Source organism: Neopsephotus bourkii, unplaced genomic scaffold (assembly GCF_033783945.1).
Source record: "Neopsephotus bourkii isolate Nb327-2 ecotype Australia unplaced genomic scaffold, CSIRO-AGI_Nbou_v1 NB_196, whole genome shotgun sequence".
In the NCBI taxonomy this organism is placed as follows: domain Eukaryota; kingdom Metazoa; phylum Chordata; class Aves; order Psittaciformes; family Psittacidae; genus Neopsephotus; species Neopsephotus bourkii.
This window is the reverse complement of record NW_026900709.1, coordinates 3572699-3584971: the sequence shown is the minus strand read 5'-3', so window position 1 is coordinate 3584971 and position 12273 is coordinate 3572699. Positions and strand designations below refer to the sequence as shown.

General features: G+C 37.6%; 1 protein-coding gene across 3 annotated transcripts in view; it reads left to right on the top strand.

The window, feature by feature from the left end:
* HECW2 (HECT, C2 and WW domain containing E3 ubiquitin protein ligase 2) overlaps positions 1–12273 on the top strand; it is a 183210-nt gene that overhangs the window by 154143 nt on the left and 16794 nt on the right. For all 3 annotated transcript variants that reach the window (XM_061376685.1, XM_061376677.1, XM_061376692.1), the window contains 4 exons: positions 220–303; positions 3082–3191; positions 7074–7194; positions 9294–9407. In XM_061376685.1, the coding sequence (XP_061232669.1) occupies positions 220–303; positions 3082–3191; positions 7074–7194; positions 9294–9407 (429 nt within the window). The remainder of the gene's footprint in view (positions 1–219; positions 304–3081; positions 3192–7073; positions 7195–9293; positions 9408–12273) is intronic.

Below are 12273 nucleotides of genomic sequence, written 5' to 3'. Positions count from 1 at the left end.
TGAGGGCAGCAGGAGAATCATGCTTCAGAACAAATTAGCTTTTTAGTTGTAATGGTGTGGAGGGATAATGGTGTGGCATGGGGTAAAAATGGTTTCTGAAAAACAGAATCATAACTCTGAGCTTTTTATGATATACCCGGTACTTTTTCTTCTTGCTGTGGTGTACTTTGGTGCCTTATTTGCAAAAGATATTTTAGAAATCTTTTTTGGCTTACACAGGGAGAAGATCCAGTTTATCCGGACGGAGGGAACACCTGGGTTGGTGCGTTTATCCAGTGATGCAGACCTTGTCATGTTACTCAGGTAGGCACTGCTGCTTTTGATGCACATATGGAATATGCTGTGGCAGCTGCTGAGGAGCCTTTCAGTGAGTAGTGTGGCTGATTTAGTGATCTAATAATTTCCCCTTCAGTACTTAGACTTGCAGCTGGGAGAGCTAGAACTCAAGGGTCAGATGTCTTATTTTCATCACGTTCAATTTCTAGATGGGAGTTGGAGGTCGTGTTTTTTCATAGGAGTGATGGAGCATGGCATTCTATCTGAGGAAAGGCGAGTGCAAGTGTGTTGTTATTTATGTGGGTCTGCCCTGATCACTCCGATGTTTAGGTGATACAGTTTAGACCTCTTTTAGAAGAATGTGTCTTCTGTTGCTTTAAGAATGTGTCTGTTTAGTTCCATAGTTTGGGAAGTCTGTATTTGTGAATGTTTATACTTGAGGTGTATTTTTACTACTTTGTGTTTTGCTGCCTCTTAACTGTGTTGTCAAGCGTTTTCCCTTTAATAAAAGAAATAGTTACAGCTTTCAAGAAGTGCAGAATTGCTTCTCTAATATTTTTTGTTTAACCAATTAACTCAAAAAATCAGGCAGATTTTTCCTAGAATTAAGCCCTTAAAGTGCATCAGGAAATTCACGAAATTGAATCCAGTGAAATAGGACTGGCATTAAGAGTAGTATTTTGAGGTCAGGTTGCATAATCGTAATCCTTTCTGGTCCCTAAATCTCTGAATTAATTACAGCTTTCAAAAAAAATAAATTTCATTTCAAAGCCATGCTAAAACTTATTTTAAAATGCAAATATTATGTCTTAAAACACCTTCTTAAGGGTGTTGTTTTGATACCTGGAGATGACACAGGTTTTACACATTAAAATCTGGCTTCAGCTATTTGTTTTTTAATAAGGATTGCATGAATGATTTTCTAACTGCTCTTTGACTGGGTTTTGTTCCCTCTAGTGTTCTGTTAACAGCAAAGACTGAAGACAATTTTTATAGCGGAAATAAAGCAAATTCAAAATTTTTATTGCAATCTTTCTTTTTGTAGAAAAGCCGTAATCAGTGTAAGTAATTTTTAAGATTAAAGTATTAGCCAGTGTGTCCCTAGAATAACTCTATCGTATTCTTCAGATTTTTTTCTCTTCATCTACTTTTTTCCCCCAAAAAAACATAACTGAAGAGTTTTGTGAGGCCCATTTTATTAATAATCTAACAGTACCATTGCTCCAATGATGTACTGTTGAGAAAAAGTTATCTATGTCTCCAGTAGTTTCTTAAAATGTAAACTGGACTCAGTTATTGTGAGCTTATTGTGAGTAGATACCATTTTAAAATTAAAGGTGGGCTAAGTGGTGTACTGACATGATGGAATTTCTTCTCTTACCAGGAAGACCTGTTTCCATGCCTCTGTTTCCTCAGTTGGTGGAGGGGGAATGATATAAATGTCCTGTAGAGCACTCTGAGGCGTAGTAAATAACTGGGTAGAATCAATAATCCTGATATTTTTATTGCTTGGGTACGCCATACATATTTTCGCATGTTATTAAATTTCAGCTAACTAAAACCAAACAAACCCCTTTATGTTTAGGGACTGCAGAAGGTACAACGCATCACATTTTTAAAAATACTTAAGAATGGCATTATATTTTATTTCAGATGTTAGGTGAAAATAATTGTCAGTTTCTTCTAAACATACTGTTTGGTGTACACCACAAATCATCATTTTACCTCTTAATTTCATTCCAGATTGAAATAGTGGTTTATATTTTATCACATTTTCAGCATCAAAGTGTAACTTGGAGGAAAGCCTGCATGGTCATGAATATAAAAAGAACTGCCAGAAAATACCAATTTAAAACAAAAAAATTGAATGCAAAAATCTTTCTAGGTATTTTTTCACTGAACAAACTTAGTAAGAAACAGCCTTCATTTGAACACTGATTTCATTGGTTCAGCTCTGTAGCAACAGATTAGCTTGTGATACTTTCTGCAGCTCAACGTTTGAAAATAATTTTTATGTATCTCAACAGTTTGTTCTTATCTGTGTTGTGTTTAACATACAACGTAGGCTTTGATACCAGGTTCATTCTGATATTAGATACTCTCTTTTTTGATTTTCTTGTGTCAATTTTGGAAAAAAGATTGAAATTTTAATATATATACAGACTCTGTACAAAGATGCAGTGATTGCGCTGCAAAAGGTTATTTTTTTTTCTTAAAAGCTGTGTGTCAGTAATACATGAAGCATGAAATAACTCAACCTGAACAGGCTAGATATTATACCTGTTTCTGCAACAATATTAGCATTAAGAGTAAAGTGAAATAACTTATGCCAAGAAGCCTACTGTTCAATATGCTCAACATGTTCAGATGTGATTCTTAATCCCTGAGGTTTAGAATCTTTATCTCTGTCTTGGTCTTCGTGCAGTATTGCAGATCTTTTTTCTATGAAAGTGTGACTTAGGGCTATTGACTCCTTTGTAATGAGAACACAAGTCAAAAAAAAAAGGGGGGGGGTGACACAACACAAATTTTAAAGGCCGATCAACTGTATTTTAACCTTGAAAACAAATACCAAATTATGTATAGCAGTGTATCCCAAAAGTAGTAATCACTCTTTTCCAGTACTTTTGAGATCTGATTGATGGAATGACAATAAAATATTTTGTAGCACTGCAAGTTTATATAGTGGTCAAGTCAAGTGACTATCAAAGAAAGCAAGCTAGTAACTAGAGATTTATTCCTAGGAAGTGAAAAATGCCATTCAAGAAATAAACTCTTTATTTCTCTTTTGCTCCTTTTTACCAGCTTGTTTGAGGAGGAGATAATGTCATATGTGCCGCCACATGCCTTACTTCATCCTAGTTATTGCCAGTCCCCAAGAGGCTCGCCGGTGTCTTCGCCTCAGAACTCTCCAGGTGAGTTGTTCAGGCACTGCTTCTGTGCAAAACCATTTCTTGTACTTGCTAAGGATCTGTTCCAAGCCAGTAAAGCCAGGAGCACGCTCCAGCTGCCTTCCCAAAAGCCAATAGAATAATTGTTTAACTATAATATTTTGTTTGTTTTCCAAATTGAAATTCACGGCAGCGTAAAGCCAAGAACCTGCTCTTGGGAAGCTATAAGCTATTCCCCTTTGTGGTTCCTGACTTTTAGATGAGTAGAGTTACATAAGCTAAAGTACCTTCTGTGTGATCAGTGAGCTTGTCATGGCAGTACTTTCATTATGATGGTATCTGTAAGATAGTGCAGTAGAGATAATGCACCTATAATGCAGTTTATATTATGCTGCATGTAATGACTTTCCAAATTCCTTAAGATCTAAGTTCTGTTGCTCCAGCAAAAACAAACGTACATTTAGTCCTACGTCTGAGCAAAGTGAATGAGTTTGATTGCATTTGACTGTCAAAGTTGAACCTTTGCCTTGGGCTCAGAAGAGGTTTTGCTAATAGAAAAGATTTGGTGTACTACAACTTCAGAGACTGTGATTTTGTTCTGACTTGTAAAACTTGCAAACTTGTTTTTCAGTGATGTGAAACAACTTAAGTGACTGCTTGTGCCAGGATCCTGATGCCTAGAGACTTAGACATATGGATCTAATAACTGTACATTAAAATGAAAGTGTTAATGGGGCTTTGGGACAATAACAATTTTATGTAACGCCAGATTGCTATCCCTTAACATGAGTTCAACAGATAGCATATTGCAGATCTCTGGAAATACACATGTCATAATGGAATTAAATGATATTTCACATATTAACTAAGTTGCAGGTAAAAACTAAACTATGTCACATATGACCAGTTCATTTGACCTCTGAAGGCTAAGCAGAGCAATTAGAAGTTTATGGATGCCTTACTTTTAGTTTTATCAAGAAGATAATACGTAAGTAGAAATCACTGCACTAAATCAGAAGTGGCTTAAGGGGATTTCTAGAAATTCAAGAACAAAAGTATAGATAGAGAACATTTGGGATGTGAGCAACTATAGGTAGTTGCAGGCAATAAAAAAATTTTATCAGAAAAAGTACTGTGATTTCTGTGGGCATTTCACAGTCCATAATAAAGCCTTTGCAAGAAGCCTGATTAAAACCATTCATAAACATACCCTGAGTGGCAGCTTTTTCTGCTGCTGGGCCTAGGACCTCTGTAGAACCTATTCAAAGAAACTGCAAAGACCTTAATGATCTTATGACATTCTGCAAAGCCACAAAATACAATATTCACATGTATTGATATTTTTGATACATATATGGTTTAGATAAAACTGTTTTCTTTTGTTGAAAAGAAGAATGAAATCTGCATATGTGCATCTTATGTTCAACTGCAAACCTGACAGATTTGGCTTTCAAAGTTAAATTTTTTTCTTTAATAGTACATTCACCAATGCAAATTGAGCAGGACTTTACTCCAACAAAGTAATTTCAAAATGCATTCAATCTTTAACATGCAATATTCTCATCTATTCCTCAAAGTAGCAGCACACAGTAAATGATAAGCAGTGATGGATTTAGTCCCTTTCTCCTAAAAATGTAATCTCTATTGCACAGAAAAATACAGAGACCATTGACTCTCCCTGTCATTCTGCAAGCATGCATGTTTGTGTTGGTGTACAAATGACTTTTTTGATGAGAAGCTGTAAATACCCCATCATTTCTGTGAGGGCTCTGTGTCCCTTTTGTCAGCTAAACTGGCTGTGCTGCACTGCACGAGGTTGCTTGTTAAGGATCCATTGTTCACATCAGTCACAATTTGGTTGTACTTTCTCTTTTGGGAAAGATGAATAGTCATGAAGCTGCTCTTTATATCTGCTTTAGAATATAACCTTCTTGGAAATCAAATGTGATCACATCACTGGTGTTTTTTAGCTCTTCCATTAACATCTTTTGTTCCCAAGGCGGAAGTAATCATTATAATTGCCCAGGAATTTCTTGGCATATGCCTCTGATTTGCAATGAGGACATGTCATGTGCTGATAGAATAATATACTGCTGATTTCTGAACCGTGAAGTAATGTGTTACCAGATTCTCTCTCAACAAAAACTTCCTTCAGGGGTTAAGATTAAAGTATGCTTTTTTTTTTTTTTTTTTGCATTTATTTGATGACTGCATTTTTGTACCTACTTTGACCCAAAGCAAAATAAACAAAGTAGTGGGAAAAGGCCAGTAATTGAAAGGCTGTTTACAGTTTCAAGTTTCTGTGGGTTTTCTAGAGAATTCAGCTGAATGCTAGAAGCCCTTGGTGCTCTCAGTAAAAGAGGATAACCAGTATAGATTAATGACAGTGATTTATTTTCTGAAGGGTTCCTGCATGTTCCCATTGGAGCTGTTAGAATTTCCTGATGTTTTCTATTCCTCCTACATGTCATGCTAAGCCTAGAAGTGGCAAGTGTCTTTCTGGTCAGACAGGTCTTTTACAGATCGGTAAATGGCATTCACTGTTAATACTGATCTCACTTGTTCTCCTACTGATCTCTGCAGAGATCTGAGCAGCCACTTCCGCAGGATGTGCTCATTGCCTTTTCCGTCAGCCCTATATGCTTTGTGGCTAAGCAAGCTCCTCTCTTTTCCCCTCATCTCTGCCCACAGGCTGAACAAATACATATTCTCTCTTTTTCATGATCTGAAACATTATATTCTCGTGCCCTCACCCATATAGCAATAAATGCTTCTCTGTTGGCTTAGCTTCATATAGGGTGCCAAAAGAAAGCTCACATAAGGCAAGACAGAAGTCTACATATAAGTGTTTCTAAACTGTTCGTTTGTATTTCCAGTGCATTATGGGCTTGTTAGATGACCACCAATTGCACATACGTTGTTGGCAACCTATGTATAGTGTAGGGCATGAGAAATTTTAAACAACCTCTGATTTTTATTTTTTCTTTGTGGGGGTGTCTACACAGCCTTGCAGGGGAAGAATTTAATGTTATAAGAACTTGGGATGAGAAGGTGAATGTAAAAGAACTAGGATTAGCTGCCTCTTTGGCCCATTGTCTTGCAGTCATGTCAATGGATGTAATTTATCCAGGGAGGCAATGGAAGTTCTAATGGTTGTAATATTTAGAACAGATCTGACTAAACACCTAATTTGTACATACTAGACTTGTACATGCAGATGTGGGAGTATGCCAGTTCTTTGGCATACAGATCTCATCTCTCCCTGATTTTAAGACATCAACTCTTAAAAACCCGTTCTTTTTAAAACAAATTCACTTATCGATGATCATCATGTATGTGCCTGGAGGCACGTGTGAAAAGTTCCACAAACTGAAATGGCAGTCTTCCCATTCTTCCAATATTTTTTTTGCTTTACTTCCCCAGGGAAAAACTTCTACTAGGGAATTTCCAATAGTATTCCTTCTTCAGCTTGATGTATTCAACAGAGCACAGCAGAGTGCAGTCTGTTTATGCTTCACTTCTGAGTTCCTGTTTTTCCTGATAATATTAAAACCAGAACAGAGCAGAACATTTATTTCATGAGCTCTTTTAAAGGTTAGCAATAAAGTGTATTTGACAAACAAAAGTTAAATCTTTCCAGTCATGCTGGGTTTTTAAACTGTCTTTTGCATTGACCTGGATTTGCTCTTTCGATACTTACTTTAGAAAGGTGATACTTTTGGAAGTGAGCAACTGAAAAGTCTTGGATGCAAAGCAGATTTGAACATACACGGCCTTTTACTCATTATAAAGGTGACCAAACCAAACAAGTGCCCTGCCCTTTGCTGTTGAGTCTTTTCAGAAGAGGATGGGACATTAACCAGTTCATGTCACTACAGCTCATTCTTTGCTTATTGTTTCCTGCAGGTACTCAGCGTGCCAATGCCCGAGCTCCAGCTCCTTACAAAAGAGATTTTGAAGCCAAGCTGAGGAACTTTTACAGGAAGTTGGAGACTAAAGGATATGGACAAGGCCCAGGAAAACTGAAGTATGTTGAAGAATCTCATGAAACTGGATTTGTTTCTCAGGCAGCTTGCCTTGCCTTGCACATCTACAAGCTTCTTCCCAGTAGAAGGAATGCAGATGTTGTGGTTACCCTTGCACTTCTGGAAATACAAAGCCTATCATAAAAGACTTAGTGCCAGCATGTGATTCATAGCAGAGGATACAGCAAGTTCTGAGCACTTCTTCTATCTTTCCTCTAACTATATTTTCATACCAACAATCTTACCGGTACAGTGCCAAAAAGCACTTTGGAAAGAGGCATGCAGAACAAGAGGCATCTGAATTCTTCCATTACAGCATGTTCTATGATACAAACAGTTGTATTTTCTCATGTCTTTTTCCACTGAAAAAACTAGATAGGCTTATCTTTTGTACATAATTGCCTGTCTTGATATCACAGTCCTCTTTAGTAAAGAGGACTCATAAAATCAAATGTTATTAAATTCTAAGGTTTACCTTAAAAAACTGCTAGTATTTTTATTTCAGCACTCTGAATGCTAGAATGCTTGGAGCAAGGTCTTCCCTCCTTCATTTATTTGGTAATCAAGTGATTTCATACATGTTAAGGATCATCAGCAAAAGGTGCTTTCATAATTGTGTAAATTACCAAGTCCTGTGCCAGCTCTCAAACTCTCATAGTTTGATGCTCTCACAGTAGCCATGAAGCATTAGAACTTTTTTAACCGTTTCTTCTGTTAGAATAGGGGGTAGGTATTTTGGGTGGTTGGATTTGGTTTGGTTTTGTTTTATTTCACCCAGCCAGTCACTTTTTGCAAGAATTGGTGCAGAGCTCAGACTTAATTTCTGTGGGCTTGTTAAAAGTCTTCCACAGCGGAAATGGGTTTAAAATGGTATTGTTTAGACAGTCTTAAGAAGAGCTTGAATATTTTCTGCCTGTAATGTAATGAAATCACAAACACTTAGAGGTTAATCTGTGAAGTTTTGTCACGAATACTTGTGCAGTTAGCTGATAGAAGATGGCATTTGCTAGCTTTAAGATCCATTACATTTCTTGCACCTTTTTTGTCCTGACCTGTTTGCCATCACACTGTGGATTTTTAAGAAGAGCAACAGCTTGATTTTTGAACAGAAGTGTTCTCTGTTCCTTTCCCAGGCATACACTGATCTGCTCCTTTTTTTTTCAAACCAGCACCCCAGCACAACTTAGTGCCTGGGTCCTCGTGTTGCCCATGTCCCTTGCCAGTGCTTGGCCTTCCCAAATCCATGTCCTCTGCAGGATAGCACAGTGCAGTCACTGACTGATCTCTGCACAAGCAGTAAGGCCTACAAGGGCTTTGCAAGAGGCTGTGTGGAGAGGTAAGCTGTCTCTCTGCAGGCAGCAGCAGCTCCCAGCTTCAGGCTGACTGACTGATAAAATGCACACATATGGCAGTATTTGAATGTAAAGCAAGCTGTACTTCACAAAACTAATTAAACAGTTTTTTTGGCAGAAGATAAAATGTTTAAGTAAGGAGGTTTCTTTCACCTCTTATTTTAGATCTTGATGACACTCCCTCACTTTCACAATTTTTCTTTCAGAAGGTACATTGTGTTTTCACATGAGAACCTTCAGTCTAGTTTTGGACACAGCTGCCATTCCTCTTAGACTTTCTGTCCCGTCACACACTGGGGATAATGTAGGGATGTGTTATTCTGGAGTTACAATTCAGTGACTTTCCCACAGTTGTATCTTTTTCCTTGTTAAGAGATTGTTTTTTACATAAATGGTTAGATTCTTGCTTACAGAAAGACTGATTTAGAGACCCAGCCTTACAAAAGGATTTTAACTTGATGAAAATGCCCACTTCAGGACCTTTCCCACTGAAACCTTTGTTTTAAGGAAGAACCAGGGTATAAAAAAATAGAACAACACTTCTTTGTATGAGAGACATTTTATTGAAATCTGAAGTAGATCCTTGAAGGACATAGACTGTGAGTCAGAAGCTGCCTGATTGGTATCAAACTATCCAGCAGAAACTTGTATCTCTCTGAAGTCACCCTGTCACCTTGCAGTGTAAATAGATGTTACCAACTGTGGTTCATTTTCATGAATTGCTATTTCAAAATTATTTTGCTCCTCAGATTAATCATTAGGAGAGATCACTTGCTAGAAGATGCCTTTAACCAGATCATGGGCTACTCAAGAAAAGACCTGCAGAGAAATAAGCTCTATGTCACGTTTGTTGGGGAAGAAGGGTGAGTAGAACAGGGAAGTAAACGTGATCTGAAAACTCTGTGTGTCTTGCAGCTGCTGTTTCACCAAACATCTTGTGGTCTAAAGAGAAAAGAGGAAGGATTACATTCAGGAAATGCCACATACATAAGCCTAGAACATACAGCTGTTCAAGATGACTTTTCAGGCATTGTGAAATGTAATGTATCCTGCCTTTGCAGAAGTAATGCAAGTGTTCATGTGAACTTTCACAATAGTTGGTGTGTGTTTTAGAATGTTGCTGGGAAAGCAAATTAAAAATAAACAACTTTCTCATGTTATTAATATTTCCTTTCTGTTAGTGCTGACATTGTATCTCCAGTGCTTGTTAAAAGACAGCTGCCATTTGTTGGAGTGAGGGTGCTTCAGGAGCAGGCTAGAGGCTCAATCCTTAATTCAGCTCCTGTCTGAGGCAAAGGGAGCTGAAAGCCTGCAATGTACAGGAGGTGCTCACTGTCCCTCCAGGCCAGGGCCTGAGTCACCAATAAAAGCAGCTATGCTGTTGCTACTTGTCAAATAAATACAAATATTTGTGGTGTCCCTTCAGAGAATGCTTGTTCTGTGTCTGGTGACAGTCTAACATGTTACAGGTTGTGAGATGTGTTGCAAAGCAAGATGTGGTTAGGTTTTCCTTGCAAGCGAAACTGGAACAATGTGCTATTGGCCTCTTTCATTTCTTGATTTGTGACCCAGTTGTCAGATCTTAAAGCCTTGATATTGATATGTTTAATGAATGTATTTGTAAATTTTATTCCTCTATATTTAGAAAATATAGCAGCACACAGCTCTTGGGATGCTATATGTGCATTATTGCCATGCAATGTGTGAATCTTGGAAGTAGCTAAGTTGTAATAGAAACAGCTCATACAAGATTAGATAAAATTAATCTGTCTTTGAAAACCCCTAAATCCTGTTGTTTGTGTAAAGTTCACCATGAAGTACTCAGTGTTAATAAGGACTCACAGAAGTCTTAGAATGATGTTGACAGCTGAAAGCCAAGTGTGGACTTGTTCATATAAATAATATCATCGTGCTGTCTGAGGAAAAAGAACTGGAATGACAAGGCTGGTGCAGGATGACATTACACTGTATTGACAGAGCAGGGTGGGGATACAGGTATGAGGCCTGTTTTATACAGCCCTACCAACCTTTACTTTCACAGCTACAACCTCAACTCAAGTCTAAAAATGAAAGAGAAAACTTTAAAATCATATGTGAGATAGAGATTGATCCAGATAGACGGTCTTCCTTCATCAGATGTCAGGCTTTTGCATTTCATCACTTGGTACAGCAAGATGAGTGACCTGGAAATGGAGGTGACACATCCTCTTCTTGTTCTAGCCAACTTTACACAAGACTCTCTTTGTAATGGAAAAGAGTGAGTTAATTAAGAGCAAAGTAAAATTAAAATGACGTCAAGTCTGTATGTAGAAATGTGTTTTGAATGAGGAAAGGATGTGTGCAAACTATTGTTTCATCACAGATGGTGCAAGGATATGTATCAAACTTCATTTGGCTAGGTGCAGAAAGACAGGTCAGGGTGGAGGAGAGGAGGAGGAATGCTGAAAGTTAATTGTTTCCTATTTGCTCCTCCTTTCTTAAGCTTTTTAAGTGGGAGTTTGCTCTTGCATTTCTTTTTCTCTTGGTAAAAGAAATGCATTACCCATTACCTGATGATGGGTAATGAAATCCTCAAAAATTAAAATATTTTAGTAATTACTGATGTATTAGTTTATAAATTAGTAAGTGGGGCAACTCAGATATAGTTATTGTTGTTCATATGATTTGTATCTTAAGTCTCATAACGTTTGGTATCTTACTTGAACCTTTGTTTTCTACAGTCATGCAATTGTGACGCTAATGTTTTTACATTCATTACATGATACATGAGAAAATTTTGATACTAAGAGTATGGTTTCTTATTTTCCCTAAGTTCTATTAGCTATTAGCAAAAGCTGCTTTGCACTGGAGAGTGGTAAATCTGAAGTACTAATGGTGCTTCCTAGGAGACATGAGTCATGTTGCCAACAACATATTACTCTGTCCCTGAATACCCAAATGCCCCACAGTTGCAGCTGTTGTGTGGTTGCATACCTTTTGTATGAAGTTTTCTCACCCTTGTGCCAAGCCTTTAATTGTGGGATAAATCTGACTGGCAGTGCAGGACTCTTACGATTGATTTATTTAACATGACTCATAATAACTCTGCGAACAAAAGGAGCTGTATGAAATGGTGGGTAGTGAAGCACACAGATTCTATCCTATTTTAAGATTTCATAGTGAGTCTGATTATCCCAGAAGCTTGCAGGAGCCTTCCAGATGAGCTTTTACTTCATCCTGGTGTTTGTGCCAGGATTAAGATCCAACAGTTGTCCATGATATCAAAACATTTTGAGGTTTTGTTTGGGGTTTTTTTTGTCTGCAATTTGAACGTGGAATCTGCCCTTTTTGCCAGGGTAAGAATCTATTTCAGTACTTCACTTCTGAAGCTTAACAGAAGTGAAGTGCTTCCAAATGACTGAATTTCATTCAATAAAGAGGCATTGTCCTCACCTTGATAATGGTACCTAGCTTTTACTTTCCTGAGAACTTCATCCTTGAAAACAGCTCTCATCCATGTTTCCCTTCTGTAAAAGTTCATGAGCCAAAACATGAGTGACAGAAGTCCTATGTGAAAGCTGACTTTCTCTGTGATACTTCTGAGTATTTTTCTAATACTAAACCAAGACCTTCTTGAAAGTGTCAGCCTCTAGAAGATATGTATCTGTCAGGATTACAATCATCTCTGTTCCCCACAGGAAAATCCCTAATTTTCTGCTTTCCAGCTCTACCAGAGCACTAACTTCATAC